At 38.0% G+C, this 21,356-nt stretch overlaps 1 protein-coding gene across 1 annotated transcript; it reads right to left on the bottom strand.

Moving 5' to 3' along the window:
* Positions 1-4,370: 4,370 nt before the first annotated feature.
* On the bottom strand, positions 4,371-21,148 carry LOC115213079 (peroxisomal membrane protein PEX14). The gene is made up of 3 exons (XM_029781998.2): positions 20,949-21,148; positions 17,971-18,065; positions 4,371-5,192 (listed from the first exon to the last, which is right to left on the bottom strand). Exons 1-3 carry the CDS (start codon positions 21,072-21,074, stop codon positions 4,877-4,879), a joined length of 537 nt encoding a protein of 178 aa, XP_029637858.2. The 5' UTR covers positions 21,075-21,148; the 3' UTR covers positions 4,371-4,876.
* Between the last annotated feature and the right edge of the window lie 208 nt (positions 21,149-21,356).

Below are 21,356 nucleotides of genomic sequence, written 5' to 3'. Positions count from 1 at the left end.
TGTGCCAAAGCTGTTACTATGTTACATTATTGACTCCACACATGTCTCAGACATTTTTCGGCCTAGGATTGTATAGCTCTTTCCAGTTTCCTTGCCTTCACAGATATATGTCTGTATATAATTGTTTTTTGCCTTGTTTCCTTTTGCATTTCATCTGGTGTGTTGAGGTAGACTGTCCTGCCAGTGCTGGTTAGATGCATTTTTACTCTAGCCAACACCTCTTCTGACAACTCCACCTTCGACACATCTGCGTTGCTTGCTCAGAAAAAGCAACTGTCATCATTGCTTTACTCTTTTACTCCTTTACTTGTTTCAGTCATTTGACTGTGGCCATGCTGGAGCACTGCCTTTAGTCGAGCAAATCGAATCCAGGACTTATTCTTTGTAAGTCTAGTACTTATTCTATCGGTCTCTTTTGCTGAACTGCTAAGTTACGGGGACGTAAACACACCAGTATCAGTTGTCAAGCGATGTTGGGGGTGGACAAACACGGACACAGATACATATATATATATATATATATATATATACATATATACGATGGGCTTCTTTCAGTTTCTGTTTACCAAAGCCACTCACAAGGCTTTGGTCAGATACTTGCCCATGGAGCCATGCAGTGGGACTGAACTCGGAACCATGTGGTTTGTAAGCAAGCTACTAACCACACAGCCACTATGCTCATTTTTTTCTGTTTGAAGTGGTGGTGAAATCTGCAGGTGTTTGGTACGCAAAATTCTTTTTTCTTTCTCTTCATTTTCTTGCTCATTGTTGTTGTTGTTCTGGTTGGTCCACATGACGACAGTGGTAGTAGCTCCCTCTTTCATGCTTCCGTCGATGTTGATGGTTGTGATGTTGTTTTTCCTCTCCCTCTCAACCACATTAGGTTGTGGAGGGAATGAAATGTCAAAAAGGCTGTTACAACAAACACTGCACCTCTCATTTTGAAGAAACACATTGTAAATATTTGTTTTCAAAATATCGAATTTTGAGTTACAAAATCTTGAAATTTACCCCTAAAGGGTGAATTTTTTCCCCAACAGAGCTAGCCCTGCTTGTGGTAAGTTGAGTTATCAAGACAACAGTTCAATAAAATCTGTAAAAGCAAACAATGGAACCACAAATTTTAGGAAAAATTTACAGGCCTCCAAACATGCAGCCGCCGGCTCCAGACTAAAATAATAATAACACTAATAATTCTTTCTACTAAAGACAAGGCCTGAAAATTTTGGGGAGGAGACTAGTCAATTACATCAGCTCCAGTATTTCACTGGTACTTAATTTATCAACCCCAAAAGGATGAAAGGCAAAGTTAAACTCGGCAGAATTTGAACTCAGAACTTAAAGACGGATGAAACATTGCTAAGTATTTTGCCCAGCATGCTAACGATTCTGTCAGCTTGCCACCTTAATAATAATGACAATAATAATAATAAGTCTTTCTACTATAGGCACAAGGCCTGAAATTTTGTGGGGAGGGGGCCAGTCGATTAGATCAACCCCAGTATGCAACTGGTACATAATTTAGTGACCCTGAAAGGATGAAATGCAAAATTGACCTCAGCAGAACTCAGAACATAAAGACAGACAAAATGTCACTAAGCATTTTGTCCAGCATGCTAATGATTCTGCCAGCTTGCTGCCTTAATAATAATAGTTTCAAATTTTGCCACAAGGGCAGCAATTTTGGGAGAGGGGATGAGTTGATTACACTGATCCCAGTGTTCAACTAGTGCTTATTTTATTGAACCCAGGATGGAACAACAGATGAAATACTGCTAAGCATTTTGTCTGGCAGACCACCACCATCCATAATAATAATAAGAGCACTCAAAGAGTGCAAACCTCTGCCAAGGCAACACCAACGTCCTCTCAACGATTAAACAGAGATGATTTTTAAAATGAGAATATCTGAAATAATCTTGACTGCTAAAAATTAGGAAAAAACAGGAAAAATAATCCAGAATCCTTGTCTGGTACCGGATCGATCCCAAAAAATCTAATCAGTTTGTGCCAGTCATGAGGCCAAACATCCCTGCAAGTTTCATCCGAATCCATGCAGCAGTTTTTGAAATATTTTGTCTACGGACAAACAAACAAACATGACTTATTTGAAACATGTTGAACCTGAAAATCCATAAATTTGAAAAGAACTGCCCTCCAGGGGCATTTTCTTTGGTCAGTTCTTCAGTTGAAAACATCACCTCTACTGTGCCAAAGCTGTTACTATGTTACATTATTGACTCCACACAGGAGTAATTACAAACGAAAGCAGAGGTAATTACAATGGTGTAACAATTAATAAATATTATTTTATCTAGATTAAACAGTTTAGAAAGCTATTGAGTATTTTGACTTATTAATTGAAATACATTATATATATATGATGATGATGATATATATATATATATATATATATATATATATATATATATAGATATATATATGGAGATTTATATATATATATATGGAAGACTATAAGCAGATGTTCCCATGACAATATAAAACAGAGATTTACATAACTTCTAATCTTTCCATTCTGGCAAAAGATAAGATGTATTTCAGATTTGTACAGACATTACATCTGCCTCATAAAACAATTGGTAACATCTACATTTACTAACATTTGGAACCCTTATTAAATATATTGGGTCATCCTATAAACAATGCAGTTCTTTTTATATTTTTTTATTTTTCAAAATTAAGATAAAGTTCTTTTGTAATATAAAATAGACTCTCCTTCATTTTCTACAATCTTCTTCCATCTATCTGCTAGACTTGCAAGGCCCCTCTTCCAAAATTAACTTGTCCGTGACGTAAAATACACCGCCAGTACTGTTCTGACCTTGTCTACAGTATTCATATTTTTTCCGGCCAAATGATTTTGAAGACTGCAGAACAAATAATGAGGCAATGTCCAGTGAATATGGTAAGTGGGGCATCGTTTCCCATTCAAACTGCTCCAGCTTTTGGAATGTCATCCTCCCTGTATGTGGCCGAGCATTATCCTGATGGAGGAACAGCTTTCATCTTGAAACCAAAGATGATCATTTTTCTCCTAGCGTTAACATAAGCCAATCAAGTTGCTCACAATAAATCTCCTTTGGTTTGGGTTTAAAAGTTCAAAGTAGACGAAACCTTTCATGGGTGAAGACCTTCTTTAGGCTGGGGAGCCGTTGTTTCTCCTTTCCCTACCCACTGTCTTTGGCACCTCACATTTTTATAGAGAACCCATTTCTTGCTACCAGGCACTATTCGGTTCAAAAACAGTTCATTCATGATATGTGACAGCAAAGAAGAGCACACATTCCCTCTCTGTGCATGATTAGACTTGGAAAGTTTATGAGGAACCCACTGACCCAATTTGCTGACTTTTCCGATGGCACACAGGTGTCGAATGGTTGAATGACCAAATCCAAGCTTCTCTGCTAGTTCCTCAAACAGTTGCAATGGGATTTTGTTCCACCAGAGTTTGCAGGACATCCTTGTCAAGTTCTACAGATCTTCCACGACAAGGCTCATCTTCTAGGCTGTAATTTCTGGAACCACCATTCACACTGGCTTATGCTTGTTGTCGGATCCCCATATACTGCATAAATATTCCTCGCACTTTCCATTGTGTTGTTTCGTTTATTGAACTCATAAAGCAAAATATGCCAGCTATGCTCCTTTGTTACTGCCATTATAACTTTGAAAAAAAAAATTGTTAAAATCGAACGGCACTCTTCAAAACTTACACTAAGAATAAGCACAAGGTAAAATTACTACCTGCTTTTATAGCAAGTTGATGGAGATAGTTTATCCCTTCCCTCTGTCGACTTTTAGTTCATGCAATTGAAAAAGCCACATTATTTATGGGATGACCCAATATTTCATTTCTTCTGAGTATATACATGCTTAATACTTTAATGCTTTCACACAATGCATTTTCCATTCGGAGAGTAAAGACAGGTCCCATCAATATGGTAGTGAATAAAGCAGTTTTGAAATTTGACTTTTATCTATCATCTGTAGAGAATTGTGTCCACTTTCACTTAAGTAAGTACTACAAGTGGGATAATATACTACTGTAAACATTAACTCTACAACTGCAACACTGATGATGGATTAGTTGGTTTACAGTGCTGAGTTCAATTCTTCCAGCAGTAGGCAGTGAAAGGCTTCCAGAAGAAGTGGTATGGAACCTGAAAGAAAGAACCAGTGAACCAGTGAAGTCTGACGAATTAAGTATTTGCATTAGAGTATAGCAAATGTTTGGTTGATATGCTTTTAAATTAGAACTGAGGAAGTATTTTATGGTTGAATGCAACCATTTCCTCATTTATCATTAACAAAATTTGCCCATAACAGCATAAAATAAAAACAGGTGCTTGTATGTGATCATCAAAATTTATTCATAATATATTATGAAAACTTTTTCATGCTTCAAGCAGTGTTCTTGCAATTTAGATGTGTTAACGTTGTTTCTGTTCATCAAATGAACCAACGTGTTTAAGCTTCAAAGCAAAAGGTAGTAAATTAAATCATAATTTTATCCTTTCAGTTCTGCAAGCAAATGACCAGCAGGTTTCCATATTCAATTACAGTCAAATAAAATATTATTTACTATTATGTTTATCAAGAAACTGCTGAATAGTTATTGTTAATTACACAGCTGCTCCACTGACTATTCATCAGACCCGTACGGCACTGAAAGTGGTTAAACCTTATCCTTGTTCATAGTGATCTCACATCTCTGGTTACCAGTAAACGTTATACAAAAATCTCAAACAAACAGATTTAAGAAAATATTTTCAATGATTCCCTGCTCTCCATTCTTTTCTTTTTTTGTTTTTTATTCAAAACCTACCAAACACCTTCCTTTTCCTTTTTGTATCGTTTATGTAGACTGAGCAGAATCTTGGTTATTGCTTTCATTCACATTACTTATGTCTTCAATATCTGGTGCTAGGTCTTCACTATTCACTGGACTAATATCTGAAGAATCTGCACTTGATTGCCCAGATGCTGCAACTGGATTCATCCGTTCTTTTATATCACTTTTAATTTTGTCTGCTGCAGTATTTATACAAGACTGAGAGGATTTTCCAACCGACAGCTCTACATGGCTATTATTATTTGAATTGCTACTTTCTTCTGATAACTGCCAAGGTGGGAGAGTTGCTGTAATGTTTGGTATTGGCGTAAATTGCTTCCTGAAATAGGAAAAAAAAGCAGTCACCAAAAAATTCATTTAAACCAAAAGAAATGTAAGCACTTGTTAAGTAATTCTAAGAAACTTTTAAATAAGTAATTAGCTGAAAATTAAAGGTTACATAATTTTGTGAAGCTATGAAGTATAATGTTGATGTATTTGATAGTTTTTGTCATCAAAATTGTATATGTGATGTCAATGAGGAGTGATATTAAGTGACAGCTAGCAGGACAAAAGGATAATCGTAGGTGTATCAAGTATAACCAGATCAGAAGCAATCTTCTGTTACAAGAGCCACTTAGTATCTGATGAGGTTTCAAAGAGGGAGACTATAGATGGAGACTTAAGAATATTATGGACAAGACCATCTTCATCACTATCACCATTTTAATGTTTGCTTTACTATGCTTACATAGGTGAGCAAATCTTCACCAACATTATGTTTTGTCAATTGTTGAAGAGATATATCATCACCTGCTTTTCTGTGCTGGAATGGATTGGACAAGATGTTCTCAGGTAATATTTTACAATTAAATGCCTCTTTTGGTGCCACTGCTTTTAGTTACAACTTAGGATATGCAGGGATACAGTGTACATATTCTAAAAACTAAGGTATACATGGGAGCTCTAGCATTCCTGAATTTGCATTTGGAATTTATTATTTATATATTAATATTTATAATGATACTGACTGAGAAGGTTACAAAAGCTGAGTGGCATTAGAGAGAGAGAGAGATAGAGATAGAGAGAGAAACAAGAGCAATAAACAATATAGAAGGCTAGAAGTAGTTATTTCACCATTTTAAGGTAGGATATTATGACTTCATTAATTCATTTATGTTGATATGTGATTGTATTTCCAAGCAATTTTATTTATAGAAATTATCTTTAATTTTATGGGACATGATCAACAGACAATAAACTTGCTGTTCCCGCTTTCATGTATACTTACTTTCAACATATTTACAAATTACTCTTTAAAACAATTTAGACAGACAAAGAGGATCACAAACACTTAGTAGCAGTGCTTACTCTCCTTCGTCCACTATAAATTTCCTCTTGGCTCACTTGACAACTAAACTATGCAGGGACACCACAGCAAAGCTCTCATTCTCAGGTGGCATTAATATCTTATAACTCTTTTCTCTTCTCTCTCATATTCTTGCCTTATCCTTCTAGTAACCTATCCTCTCTTTGTCTCTCCACTTATCTCTATCTTCTTGACTATCTCACACATCTTACAAAAGTACACAAGGACACTAGTGCAACGCTAGAGATGGCAACATTATGCCTCAAATCATCTTCCCATTCAGCCTCAGACTCAACACAAAGGCCGCCATCAAGTGCCTGGAGGAGGTAGTGCTACCCTGGGTCAAGAGGGTGGCTGCTGCAAGATGCCATGTCTGGCAACAGGACTCTGCACTATGCAATACAAGCAGGAGAACTCAGTCATGGCTGTCAGACAATTTCTGCGACATCACCCCTAACATCTGGCTACCTAACTCCCTAGACTGCAACCCCCTTGATTATTATGTGTGGGGCACAGTTGAACAAGAGGCCAACAGAACTTCTTGTAACACCAAAGATGAAATGAAGGCAAGGATTATAGCAGCATTCACCAACTTAAACAAGGAGACTGCCCAGAAGAGATGCAGCTTCCAAAGTCATCTGGAGGCCATGGTTGGAGCCAATGGCAATTTTATTGAATAAATTTACTCTTTAGTATTTCAAGATATTTTTATGCAATTTTGATAAATATATCTGTTAAAATCAGATGTTGTCTTATTTTCATTATGTACATTATTTACATTTGACAGATATTTGTCCTCATCTTGTTTGTTGTTAATACAACGTTTCAGCTGATATACCCTCCAGCCTTCATCAGGTGTTTAGGAGAAATTTTGAACATGGGTTCTCATTCCTAAGATATTTTTCGAAGTTATTATTATTCGGGTCACTGCCCAGAATCAAACTCAGAATCTAGGAGTTAGTAGTCTGCGCTCTTAACCACTACACCATATGCCCATGGGCATAGTGGTTAAGAGCATGGGCTACTAACTCCAAGATTCCAAGTTCAATTCCAGCCAGTGACCTGAACAACAACAACAGCACCACCACCACCACCACCGCCGCCAAAAAATACCTTAAGAATGTGAATCCAGGTTTGAAATTTCCCCAAGACACCTGATGAAGGCTGGAGAGTATATCAGCCGAAACGTTGTGTTAACAACAAACAAAATAAGGACAAATATCCGTAAATTTAAATAATGTAAATAATTCCTCATCTCTTAAATATAGAACTGAATGTTATTTTCATTATACGTAATTTAAACAACAGTTTATTCACCACACCATGCATACATACATACATACATACATACATACATACATACATACTCTGTGTTAAATGAAAAAATGGTGACAAGTGAAAATTCTGTAAATAATAATAAGCTTTAAGTTTATAAGCATTTACCATGTATTGGCTAAAAAAAAAAATAAGTCTAATATAGGAGTATATAAGCCCTTGGTGGAAAAAAGTGGTTATTAGTTTGTTTTTTTCCATCAAGGGCTTATATGCCCTAATATTAGACTATTTTCTTTAGCCAATACACAGTAAAAGCTTCAAAGCTTAAAATTATTATTTATAGGATTCCTTGACAACAATGTAATCTTCATTTAACTCAGGTATCTTTGGCCTGATGAGTAGCTAGCAGAGTACCCCCTCATTTACTTCTATGATTCTGCTAGTTAGGCAACATATGCAACCTTGACGAGTTTAGTTACTTGTGTCATGCCTGGTTTTTATTGTTAAGCCTGATACTTATATTGATTTGTATTTGTCAAACTGTTAAGTTACAGGACATAAACGAAAAGCATCAATTCCATCACAATGCGAGAACAGTGCCTGATTAAAGTAAGTGGATTAGGTCAACAGAAACTGAATAATAATTACTGCTCTATTCTTTAGAGTGTGCTTCTTTTTTGATATGTTTTATTGCCTATATATATATATGTAGGCACGTGGCTTAGTGGTTAGGGCATTCGGCTCATGATCGTAAGGTCGTGAGTTCAATTCCCAGCGACGTGTTGAGTCCTTGAGCAAGACACTTTATTTCATGTTGCTCCAGTCCACTCAGCTGGTGAAAATGAGTAGCAACTGTATCTCAAAAGGGCCAGCCTTGTCACACTCTGTGTCACGCAGAATTTACTCCAAGAACTACATTAAGGGTACACACATCTGTGGATTGCTCAGCCACTTGCACGTTAATTTCACGAGCAGGCTGTTCTGTTGATCGTATCAGCTGGGTCCCTCGTCGTCGTAACCGACAGAGTGCTCCTATCCAATATATATATATATATCACCATCATCATCATTTAATGACTGTTTTCCATGCAGGCAAGAGTTGGACTGTTTGACAGGAGCTGGCAAACCAAAAAACTGCACCAGGCTTCACTGTTTGTTTTGGCATGGTTTTAATGGCTAGATGTCCTTCCTAATGCCAGTCACCTTACAAAGTGGATTGAGTGCTTTTTATGTGAAACCAGCAAGGTCTGTTTCAGCATGGATTTTACAGTTGAATGCCCTTCCTAATGCCACCCACTTTACAGAATGGTCTCTCACACACACACACACACATTATGTATATTATTTATCATTATGTGTGTGTGTGTGTGTGTGCGCGCATAGATATGTATCTAAGTTTGATAGCTAGATCATTATCATCATCATCATCATCATCATCAATGTTTTTATGTCCATATTTTGGTAAATATAGCTGTTGAAATGAGATGTTAGTGTCATTTTCATTTTTGGGTAATTTTGACGACAGCTTATTCACCTTGCCTTGTATATATGACAAACTTCTTTCAGTTTGTATCTAAATCCACTCACAAGGCTTTGGTCAACCTGGAGCCATAGTACAAGACACTTGCTTAAGGTGCCACACAGTCAGACTTGAACCTGAAACAATGTGGTTGGGAAGCAAACTTTTCAAACCAAATGCACACACATGCATGAATATATATATAAATACATAAAAATCGCTGATGTGTATCATGCAAAAATATATACACACCATTAGAAGGCATGATGCTGTGGAATTATCTGAGATAAAATCTCTTCATAGATTTGTTGTATGCTAGCATGGAAAGCGGACATTAAACAATGATGATGATGATGATGATATATATATATGTATATATCATCATCATCATCATCATCGTTTAGCGTCCGTTCTCCATGCTAGCATGGGTTGGAGAATTTTACTGGGGTCTGTGAAGCCAGAAGGCTTCATCAGGCCCAGTCAAATCTGGCAGTGTTTCTACAGCTGGATGCCCTTCCTAACGCCAACCACTCCGTGAGTGTAGTGGGTGCTTTTTACATGCCACCCGCACAGGTGCCAGACAGAGCCGGCAAACGGCCACGAACGGATGGTGCTCTTTATGTGCCACCGGCACGAGGGCCAGGCGATGCTGGCAACGGACACGAACGGATGGTGCTTTTTACGTGCCACCGGCACGAGGCCAGTCGGGGCGGCACAGGCAACGGTCGCGAAACGGAAGGTTCTCTTACATGCCACCGGCACTGGTAACACATCTGCAATTTCCATTTTGGTAGTAATGACTTTGTCCCTCTTAGTGTGAGGCATTTATGTGTATTAATGCCCTCTATACAATATAGATATAATTAATTTGTTCAAAAGAAAAAAAAAATTATTTTCGAATTCTTTTCTTTTATGAGGTTTTCACGCTAGCTACCCGATAATTTCTTGTTAAGATCCCTTATTAAGAGATTATCCTCTCTTGCACACCACATTTGAGGCTTCTTATGCCTGGCTTTTCTCTCAGTGCGCTTACACTACTAGTTTCATTTCTTTCAAGCCTATGCATGTCCTCAGCAGTCATGACCCATGTTTCACTGCCATGTAGCATGGCAGTATGCTCACATGCATCATACAGTCTTCCTTTCATCCTGAGCAAGCGGCCCTTAGTTGCCAGCAAAGGTAGGAGCTCCCTGAACTTTGCCACTAGACTCTCAGAGCAACCACCCCCACTACAGACTTGGTCACTTAGGTAGCAGAAGCTATTAACTTCTAGTTTTTTCCTCTGAAATCTGTTTTCTGTACATCTTCAGTGTTTATTGCCCCTGTGCATCTGCCACACACAAAAACTATCTTCCTGGTTGACCTTCCTTTTGATACTGCTGCATCTTTTATGTGTCCATAGCTTACACTGGGTACATTGTATGGAGTTTCTACCGATCGAGCAGGGCCACCTACCTGAAGGGGTTTGTGATTTGACAGCCTTCCTATTCTAGATCTTGCTTCCACACCCTAAACTTTGTCTCTAGTTCTGGCAATGATTCAGCTATTAGAGCAAAGTCATCAGCATAGAAGAACTGCCAGAAGCAGCCTGTCTTGAATTCCTCTGTTATTGACTGGAGGACTATAATGAATAAGAGGGGGCTGAGGACTGATCCTTAATGAACCCCTATTTCTACCCGGAATTCTTCACTATACTTGTTGCCAACCCTCACCTTATTGACAGCATTCCCGTACAGGGCTTGTACAGCTCTCACCAACCACTCATCTCTCCCCAGTTTCTACATTGACCACCAGATTAGGGATCAGGGGACCCTGTCAAAGGCTTTCTCCAAGTCAACAAAAGCTAAGTACAGAGGTTTATCTTTGGCTAGATATTTCTCGTGCAGCTGCCTTACCAGAAATATAGCATCATCATTTAATGTCTGTCTTCCATACATGCATATGTAAGACGGTTGACAGGAGTTGGCCAGGTAGAAAGCTATCCTAGGCTATTGTGGCCCTTTTGAAAATACGGTAGGGGCAGTCTGTTGGGGTTAGCAGAATTTTCGGAATAAAAATAGTATTGTTTTTGCTGTGTCTTGTGATAATTTGGGCTTCAATGATGTGGTCCATCATTTGTTTGACCAGAAGGCGAGTTCCATTGCATAGTGTGGATGCATTTAGTATGCATAGGAAGATGACAAAGCAACCAACTTTTAAGTGAAGTTCATGGAAAGGGAGTCCAGGATGATGTTGGGAGTTGAGAAATTGTTGGAAAGTGTGTAGCCTGACCAAGGTCGGTAATGGTGTCAACTGATCCGCAACAATGTTCTTGATAAGGTAGCTTGCTGAGTAAGTCATAGTTAGGAGTGATGACAGCTGCATTTGTAGGTGCAAAAACAGCCCTGTGCTAACGTGCAAATATTGGCAGCTTGCAAAAACTGGATAACTGTCTCAACTTTGTATGAGTAAAAGCAGGGAATATATTTAATATGGATTAATTTCTGAAAGCATTTAAAAAATGATTAAAAGTTGATTTAAATTGTATGGCTACCTCAAGGAAGTGCTAATGTGCAAATATCGGCAGTTTGCAGTGAATGGGTATTATAAAAGTAGAAGACAAAGTGAAAGTAACATAACTACATCATAAGAGTAATGTCCCTTGAAGCAACGACCGTTGGTATTTGTTATTTACCTATGAGAAAGTGTTTCCGTCCCCTAGGAACAGCATTACTCATTATGTGGAAAATTTGAAGTCTATGACTATTTCTGGAACAAAGTGATGTATGTTCCCAGTGTGAACGAAATCAGATGAAAAATATTGATTTTAAGGGAGATCAAGAAAAAGGCCTGTACACACATCTTCCGTTTTATTATGTATATATATAAGATATATATGTATATATACATCTTACATACACACACACACACATCTTATATATATATATATATACACACACACATATAAATACATAGACACACATATATGTGTGTATATGTGACCTATGCAGTGGATATATATAAACAGGGCATATCTAACTATTTGTCTGTAGCCTGAAATATGATGAACAGCCTTAATTGATTTATGAAACTTACTGGGTACTCAGTGGTGTCTCCATCATTCTGACCAGTCCAAAAGAAATATACAGCCAATTTGTTTATATACTCAACAAATCAAATAACTACAGAGAACTGAGGCTACTAATTTGCATATCATAAATGTAACTGTTTATTTAATATTAGTAGCCTGTCAACAGGGATATCATGATGATGATGATGATCATCATCATTTAGCATCCGTTGTTCATGCTAGCATGTGTTGGATGGCTTGACCAGAACTGGCAAGCTAGAGAGTGGCACCAAACTCCAGTCTGATTTGGAATGGTTTCTACAACTGGATGCACCATTGAAAAAAATGACAACAGTCTTAATCCCTTTTCAACCACTTTACAGGGTGTGGTGGGTGCTTTTAAGTGGCACTGCATCAGTGCTTTTACATGGTACGACAAGGACGTTTTTATGTGGAACCACACGAGTGCTTTTACATGGCACCACCTGGGTGCTTTTATGTGGCGCCACACAGGTGCTCTTACATGATGCTGCAAGGGTGCGTTTACATGACACCACATAGGCGCTTTTGCATGAGATTGCATGAGTACTTTTACATCACACTGCACAGGTGCTTTCATGTGGCACTGCATGAGCACTTTTACATGATGCCACATGGGGAATTTCAGTGCATATATTATCAATACATGATATAATATATGTAACTTACACAATAGACATACATATAAACAGAACAAATTTAACTATTTCCCCATAGATTGAAAAAATGACGAACAGTCTTAATCCCTTTTCAGACCTTATTGAGTTCTCTTCAGATGTGTCTAAATCATTCTGATCAACCCCAGAGAAATAAACAACCAATGTGTTTATATACTCACAAATTCAGTAGCTATAGAGAACTGGAGCTACTAGTACGTATACAAGTATATCTTACAAGGCACCAACACGTGGTGTACAAAGCAACTCCACTTGTGTTGGTACCACTATATTTACCCAGGATACTCTATGAAGTGAGTGACAACCAAAATGGAGATATGTGGTTAAATGGACCCTTTAGTCTAGTCAAGGACATAATCACCAATTCACACTGCAGCTGATTTTCTAGCAGAAATCATTGATTACAAACAAAGCAAGTTAGTGTACCGGGGAGATGAGGTGAACTGGGAGGAAAGGGTCAGTGATGTAATGGCTGAGGGGCCTTACTGGAAGAGGAAGGGTGAATGAGGTCAAGTGGGCAGAAGTAGGACCAGCGTAGGCCATTTTGGCCTCAGGTAGTGGGAGCAGATAGATACGTGTAGACATGTGAGGTAGAAAGGGAATTTGCCCTAAGTTCTAGCGATAGGTTAAACGGGTAGGGCACATCTTGGATTTAATCCAGTTGGCACTGAGTAGGGGAATTGCATTTTGTTCATCTTATAACACTTCCTCATACTACAAGTACTAAGGGTGATTTAAATAACATAGAAAATGGAGAAAAATTAACAAATAAAAGGTAAAAGATAGTATAAAAAGTATTATTCAAAGGGAGAAATTTTTAATATTAAAATTATATGACGTAAGAACGGTGAAGTTATGAATAAAAATAATTTACATTATCTAACGCTGTTCTGTGAGAAATAAGCGTGAGTAGAATATAAAGTACCAGTATAGACCATGTAAATAAATATAAGATACAGATATTTTTAAAATACATAAAGATACACAAAATTAAAAGTAATACTAGGAAAAAAAGTCTGTTTGTTGTAATAAATGGGTATGAAAGAATCTAATGACACAGGGGACAGAACTGAAATTCAACAGCTGAAAACTACCCTCTGTTTCACATTAAAAAGTAAGATTACTTCCCTGTCTCCTCTGCTCCCACCTCAACACTGTTCCCCTCTGTTACCTTATTTATTACCATCCTTTCACAATAAATATATTCCTTTCATCATGGGATACACTCTTTGGCTTTGCAAATAACAAGACCACCCCACAACAGTGCTAGTGCCACAAAAAGCGTTCTGTTTTATAATCAATCCAAACAACAATGCAAGGTAAGAGAGGGTTCTTAAGTCCTTATGGTAGCATGGCAAACTCTATAGCACTGGTTCCACAAAAAATACACTTAGTGCACTCTGCAAAATGGCTGGTGTTAGAAGGGGCCTGGAACCTTAGAAACCATAGCAAAAATGAGACATCAGAGGAAGACGTAATCCTCCAACCAGTTGAATTTTGTCAAACCATCCTACGCATACCAGCATGGATATAAGATAGAAGATTATCCTTAGATCCTTTAATTTGGCCAGTGTTGTTTCATGGGGTTGGGGTGAATTAAACACTAAATTAACTCTAAAGGAGTAAAGTGGTGGTAAGTTAGAAGGTTGTTTTGATGGTAAGACATAAGTCATAGTTTATTACACTATTTTTTTACTTTTCAATGTTTCTACCATCATCTTTTGTCACTCCATCCCTCTTCCCTCAATGTCTATATAACCAAAGAGCAACAGAAAATCTGTTCATTTTCAATAACCCCTACCATCACCCTTCTTTACTGTTAACCATTTTTCTCCTCCATGTCACTCTATTCTCATTTAGCATCACCCATCTGTACTACTATCCTTCCATGTCACTTATGCACCTTATCCTATTCATTCTCTATATCAACAACATGTAGCTATTACTGTCACCCTTCAATTACTTCTTCCTTTACCATACACATGCTCCAGCCACTCTGTTTCCTGAAAAACTATCCCTTCATGTTATTCATGTGCCTTATTCTCCATACCAACAACTAACACGTAGCTATGACTGTCTCCCTTCTGTTACTTCCTCTCCTACCATACGCTTGCTCCTGCAACTCTGTTTCCCTCATTACACTCATACTTTCTCTTCTCTTCAAGCTGAATTTCCTTGAAAGAATAGAAACAATGTAGAGTAGAACAGATTCTTGCAAGGAACAAGGCTAGTGGTAGCACTGCAATAAAATGCATCCAGTACAAGCAAGCCCTGGTTCTCTGATCCCCCCAGAAGGACAATAACTTTGAATAAGAACCAACTCATACTATAACAATGCATCTGGCCCGTGTCAGTATAGAAAGCAAATATAAATGATTGTGATGAGTAAAGACATAAACACATATAAGTAAATACTTTTTGTCAAGGGCATCCAGCCGTGGAACCACTGCCAGATCTGACTGGGCCTGACGAAGCCTTCCAGCTTCACAGACCCCAGTTGACCCGTCCAACCCATGCTAGCATGGAAAGCGGACGCTAAACGATGATGATGATGATGATGTTTCAGTTATAATAATGTTTTTGTTCTACCCACTGTTCCTAGGAGGGTTGTAAGGGTAGAGTCTTCTGACAGCTCTTCCATAGGGTCTTATCAGAAGCAACTACCATTGGACTTTCCAGTTGGATTCCCAAGCACAACGAACTGAGACTATGGATATTATCCAAACAGCTCATTCTTGATCTACCCCTAGGTCTCCTACTAGTTGGTCTGTCTTAAAAACTGTCATGTAATACTTTCCTGTGACATTCCAATCACACGTCCATAGCATCGAAGCTGTGACCTTTCAATCCTAGTACCTGCAATTCTAGCATCCAATTCTGCTTCCTGCCTCTCATCACTCGTGAGTACCATCTTGAGATCCTTAAACTTTTCCACTTCATTAATGCCTATTGTTTACTCTGAATATTTATTCATGACACATTCCTAATGTGTATATATATCATCATCATCATCGTTTAGCGTCCGCTTTCCATGCTAGCATGGGTTGGACGGTTCAACTGGGGTCTGGGAAGCCAGAAGGCTGCACCGGGCCCAGCCTGATCGGGCAATGTTTCTACAGCTGGATGCCCTTCCTAACGCCAACCACTCCGTGAGTGTAGTGGATGCTTTTTACGTGCCACCGGCATGGAGGCCAGTCGGGGCGGCACTGGCAACGGCCACGTTCAGATGGTTCTCTTATGTGCCACCGGCACTGGTAATATATATATATATATCCTAATACCTCTAAAGGCATATTGGGTGGTCAATATAGAAGCTAGATAGCTGTACAAATTGTGTACAGGGATGCTGTCAGTAAGGTGAAGATTAGCTATGAATATAGCGATGAATTTAGGGTACAAGTAAGGGTTCACCATGGATCAGTCCTCATCATAGTCCTCCAGGCAATAGCAGAGGGATTTTAGAGGGGCTACCCCTAGGAACTCCTCTATGCTGATGAACTTGTTCTTATAGCCGAATCACTACCAGAATGAGAGAAGAAATTTTAGATGTGGAAGCAAGGTCTAGAATCAAAAGGCCTTAGAGTTAATCTAGCAAAAGCCAAAGTCTTAGTAAGTAAAAGAGCAAACAAATCATAAATCCCTTCAGGTTGATGACCCTGCCCAATCTGTAGTAAAAGTGTAGGTAGGACTCCATAAGATGTACCCGATATAAACTATGGACATATAAGAGGTGCAGCAATATCAGAGGAAGGTTAACAGGGATAATAGTATTTTGTATAGAAGGTGAACAGGTACAATTAACATAGAAAGTAGACTCCATCAAATGCCAGGGGGTAAACTAGAAGTAGTTGATAGCTTCTGTTACCTAGGTGACCAAGTCAATAGTTGGGGTGGATGCTCCAAGAGCATTGCTGCTAAAATAAGAATAGGCTGAGCAAAGTTCAGAGAGCTCCTACCTGTTTTGGTAACAAAGTGCCTCTCTCACAGAGAAGAAGGTAGATTGTATGATGCTTGTGTACGAACAGCCATGCAACACAGCAGTGAAACATGGGCTGTGAAATTAAGTTAGCATGCTCCACTTGATGGGTAATATCAGTGTGCATGTACGACAGAGTGTAAGTGTCTTGAGAGAAAAGTTGGGAATAAGAGGCATCAGATGTGGTGTGCAAAAGAGATGACTGTGCTGGTATGGTCATGTGGACAGTTGTATGAAGAAGTGCTGAACTCTAACAGTGGAGGGAACCTGTGGAAGAGGTAGACCCAGGCAGATATGGGACAAGATGGTGAAGCCTGATCTTCAGACATTGGACTTCACGGAGGCAATGACAAGTGACCAAGACCTTTGGTGATATGCTGTGCTTGAGAAGACTCATCAAGTCAAGTGAAATCATAGTCGTGGTCGATGCCAGCGTCATGTAACTGGCATGTAAAAAGCACCCTCAAATGGTGAGCGATATGCTGTGCTTGAGAAGTCCTGTCAAACCAAGTGAAATTGTAGTCGTGGCTGATACCAGTGTCATGTAAAAAGCACTGTTCAAACTTTGGGCCTCATAGAGTAGTCAAGACTCTTGGCAATAGACCTGTCAAGCCAAGTAAGATTGTAGTCATGGCCAATGCTGGTGCTGCATAACTGGCACCCATGCCAGTGCCACGTAAAAACACCCACTATACTCTTGGAGTGGTTGGTGTTAGGAAGAGCATCCAGCCATAGAAACTATGCCGAATCAGACTGGAACCTGGTGCAGCTCCCAGCTTACCAGTTTTCAGTCAAACCATCCAACCCATGCCAGCATGGAAAACAGACATTAAATGAAGAGATGATAATGATGATGGAAACTGAAAGAAGCCCATTATGTGTGTGTGTGTGTGTGTGTACCCTTGTCTTCACATCATGTGATGCTTGTAAATAATGTCTGATCTCGAGAAATATTACCATGCAAGTAAAAGGTGAGGGTTGATGAGATGGAGGGCATCTGGCTGTGGGAAATCTGTCTCAACAAATTCCATCTGACCCATGAAAGCATGGAAGAGTGGACATTAAATCATGATGATGATGATGATGATGATGATAATAAACCTTTAAGTACAGGAATCTATAGCCATGGCAGAGATTCATATTTCTAAGAAACAACTATCACAAACCTGAAATGCAGACAAAATACAGAAGTATCATCAAATCGTATGGCTTACCTGCTTAGAAGAATACCTTTAATTGATGTCAACTCAGATTTTATTTCATTGGAAAGCCGACTTGACTGAGGGTAAGATGCTCCATTTGATTTTGACTGTAACATGATTAAACACCAATATGTAGAAACAAAACACTAATGAGCAAATACATTCTTTATAAGTTTACAACACTTCATGTTTGAGACTCTGGTGAAGCTGTAAGGTGTTACTCAGGAGCTCAGCTCTGAGCACACTGCATCTTATAGCAGAAACAGCTGTAAGCTAATAAGTTCATAAAAAAATTGTTTATTCTTTTGTCATCTCGTTTTTTTTTTAAGTTTACAAATTATCATATAATCACACACCAAATCAACATTTAAAAACAATTATTCTATGGTAAATGTATAAGGATGAAGACAAGATCATAGGGAATTCCAATAGTCAAAATGTAATTATTACTGTCTCAAGATTACTTGAGACAGATAACTGTCTCAAGATTACTTGAGACAGATAACTGTCTCAAGTGCTATGGCTCATAGACCCAGTTACCCAGTTTCCATGCCATGTAAGTAACCAAGATCACAACAAATTGATGTGAAACAGTCTTGTGGAATCAATGAGTCGGGTTTTAAATCACAAAATAATGTAAGAATCTGTCATGCATCATCTAAATCAGTGGTTCTCAACCAGATCCATATGACCCCAGGGGCTCCATATAAGATTTTGGGAATCTACACAAGTAAAATTAGGAATCCACAGTGAAATACTTCTGTCCATGGGAAAATAATTTTGCTTTAGATTTATCTATTGTAAAGAGCAGCTAGATTTCTTTCTCAAATATGTTACATAGTTCAATCTACACAAGTCAATGTGTGGAAAAAGAAATAGGAATTTTAGAAGAAGTATTTATAACACTAGTTCTTAAACATAAAAAGGCTGTGGGGCTCCATCATAGTAAAACTGTCTATAGGTAAAAAATGGTTGAGAACCATTGATCTAAGTAATTTTTTTCTTCCTAAGTTGATTTTAAAATAGAAAAAGAAAAATCATTTGATTAATTTAAACTTATCTTTTACTAAATGTGAAAGTGTGTGGCTTAGTGGCTAGGGTGTTGAACAGGATGCAAGTCCATTTCAGATTTACTCATTTACAGCTGAGTGAACGCAATGCACTGCTTAGACTAGGAATTGAAACAATGACCTTGCAATTCTGAGTGCAACACCCTAGCCACTAAGCCACACACTTTCACATTTAGTAAAAGATAAGTTTAAATTAATCAAATGATTTTTCTTTTTCTATTTTAAAATCAACTTAGGAAGAAAAAAATTACTTAGATCAATGGTTCTCAACCATTTTTTACCTATAGACAGTTTTACTATGATGGAGCCCCACAGCCTTTTTATGTTTAAGAACTAGTGTTATAAATACTTCTTCTAAAATTCCTATTTCTTTTTCCACACATTGACTTGTGTAGATTGAACTATGTAACATATTTGAGAAAGAAATCTAGCTGCTCTTTACAATAGATAAATCTAAAGCAAAATTATTTTCCCATGGACAGAAGTATTTCACTGTGGATTCCTAATTTTACTTGTGTAGATTCCCAAAATCTTATATGGAGCCCCTGGGGTCATATGGATCTGGTTGAGAACCACTGATTTAGATGATGCATGACAGATTCTTACATTATTTTGTGATTTAAAACCCGACTCATTGATTCCACAAGACTGTTTCACATCAATTTACACAGACATTCAATTAAAAAACGATATTTTCATTAAAGTTCTGTGTTCTAATTTCAGACAATGGATAATGTAGTTTTAGAGAAACTGTGCCACCTTTGTTTTAATGATGGTTGGGTGCGATCTGAAGATTTCTTTGGTATTTCTAGCAGTTTGAATGACTCTATAGAAACACCTACATTAGATCATTAGGGATGTTTGTAAAATTCACATGTAAATTTTAGCAAGGCAAATTTAGTGAAATAGAATTAGCTTATAGACTTGGTTTAACAAAAGCTTACTTCTACTGTAAACATATTAATCTAGGTAGTAATAGTCAGTCCTTAAATGAATTATTAAATTCCCAGAAAGTACTTATTTTATTCATTTTATTTTATTATTGTATTACTAAATGGTAGATTTACCTCATAATTTAAATTAAATTTTTTTAATATATGACGCAATAAGTCTATTAAAAATCAATGAAATAACTACATTTTGAAAATGCATTTAAGATACAAAAGTATGGGAAATATATAATATTCCCACGATAGGAACAATAAGAGAAAACATTTAGTCAGCCTGAGACTATAGTAGAAGACACTTGCCCAAGGTGCCATGCAGTGGACTGAATAGGAAAGCACGTAGCCGGGAAACAATCTTCTTACAACACAGCCACATCTGCACCTATATGGTAGGTTTCCATGTAGCTCCTATCTACCAAATTCACTCTCAATGTTGGTGTGGGGCTGTATTAGAAGGCATTTGCTAAAACCGTGTAGTTGCATAGTGAACTTGTTGACCATAGAGTCATGGTTATGCCTTTTTCAGATATATTTTTACTTGACATGCAGAGCAGGTATCTATGTGTGTGTGTGTGCATACACACGTGTATGTATGTGTGTGTGTATATATATATTTCTTTACTACCCACAAGGGGCTAAACACAGAGGAGACAAACGGATTAAGTCGATTACATCGACCCCAGTGTGTAACTGGTACTTAATTTATCGACCCTGGAAGGATGAAAGGCAAAGTTGACCTCGGCGGAATTTGAACTCGGAATGTAATGGCAGACGAAATATGGCTACGCATTTCGCCCGGCGTGCTAACGTTTCTGCCAGCTCGCCGCCTTCTCTGTGTGTGTATATATACACAAACACCCACCCAGACCCACACACACACATCTGACATTGTCCAGTAACAAATAACTATGTATACTTGATAATAATTTATGAACTTCTCTAAGTTGATACAACAATACTTATAACTGGCTACCTTGAGAAGTTCTTCATTTAATAATAGCTGCTGCTGTTGTATAGTATCAACAACATCTTGGACTTTCTTCATGGTCTCCACCATATTGTTCTGCATCTCTAAAACACTGTTCTCAATTATTTCCATTCTTCTTTCACTTGCTGATTTGATGCCAAAGTAAGGTGAAATATACTCCTGGAAGACAAAATACAAATGATACAAATTATTACTTCTAAAGACAAAACTAAGAACATCAGATTACCGTAAATCCTCGAGTATAGTCCGCCCTTGAGTATAATATGCAGGGGATTTTTAGGCGGTTGTACCTCTGAAAAACCTAAACCTTGTGTATAATACGCACCCCTTCTCTAACTTGAATTGTGCGTAATTAAACCAGCAGCACCTAGTCAAACAAACACTTCCGTGCAT

The sequence above is a fragment of the Octopus sinensis genome, linkage group LG6 (genome assembly GCF_006345805.1).
Source record: "Octopus sinensis linkage group LG6, ASM634580v1, whole genome shotgun sequence".
NCBI lineage: Eukaryota > Metazoa > Mollusca > Cephalopoda > Octopoda > Octopodidae > Octopus > Octopus sinensis.
This window is presented reverse-complemented; position numbering and strand designations above follow the sequence as displayed.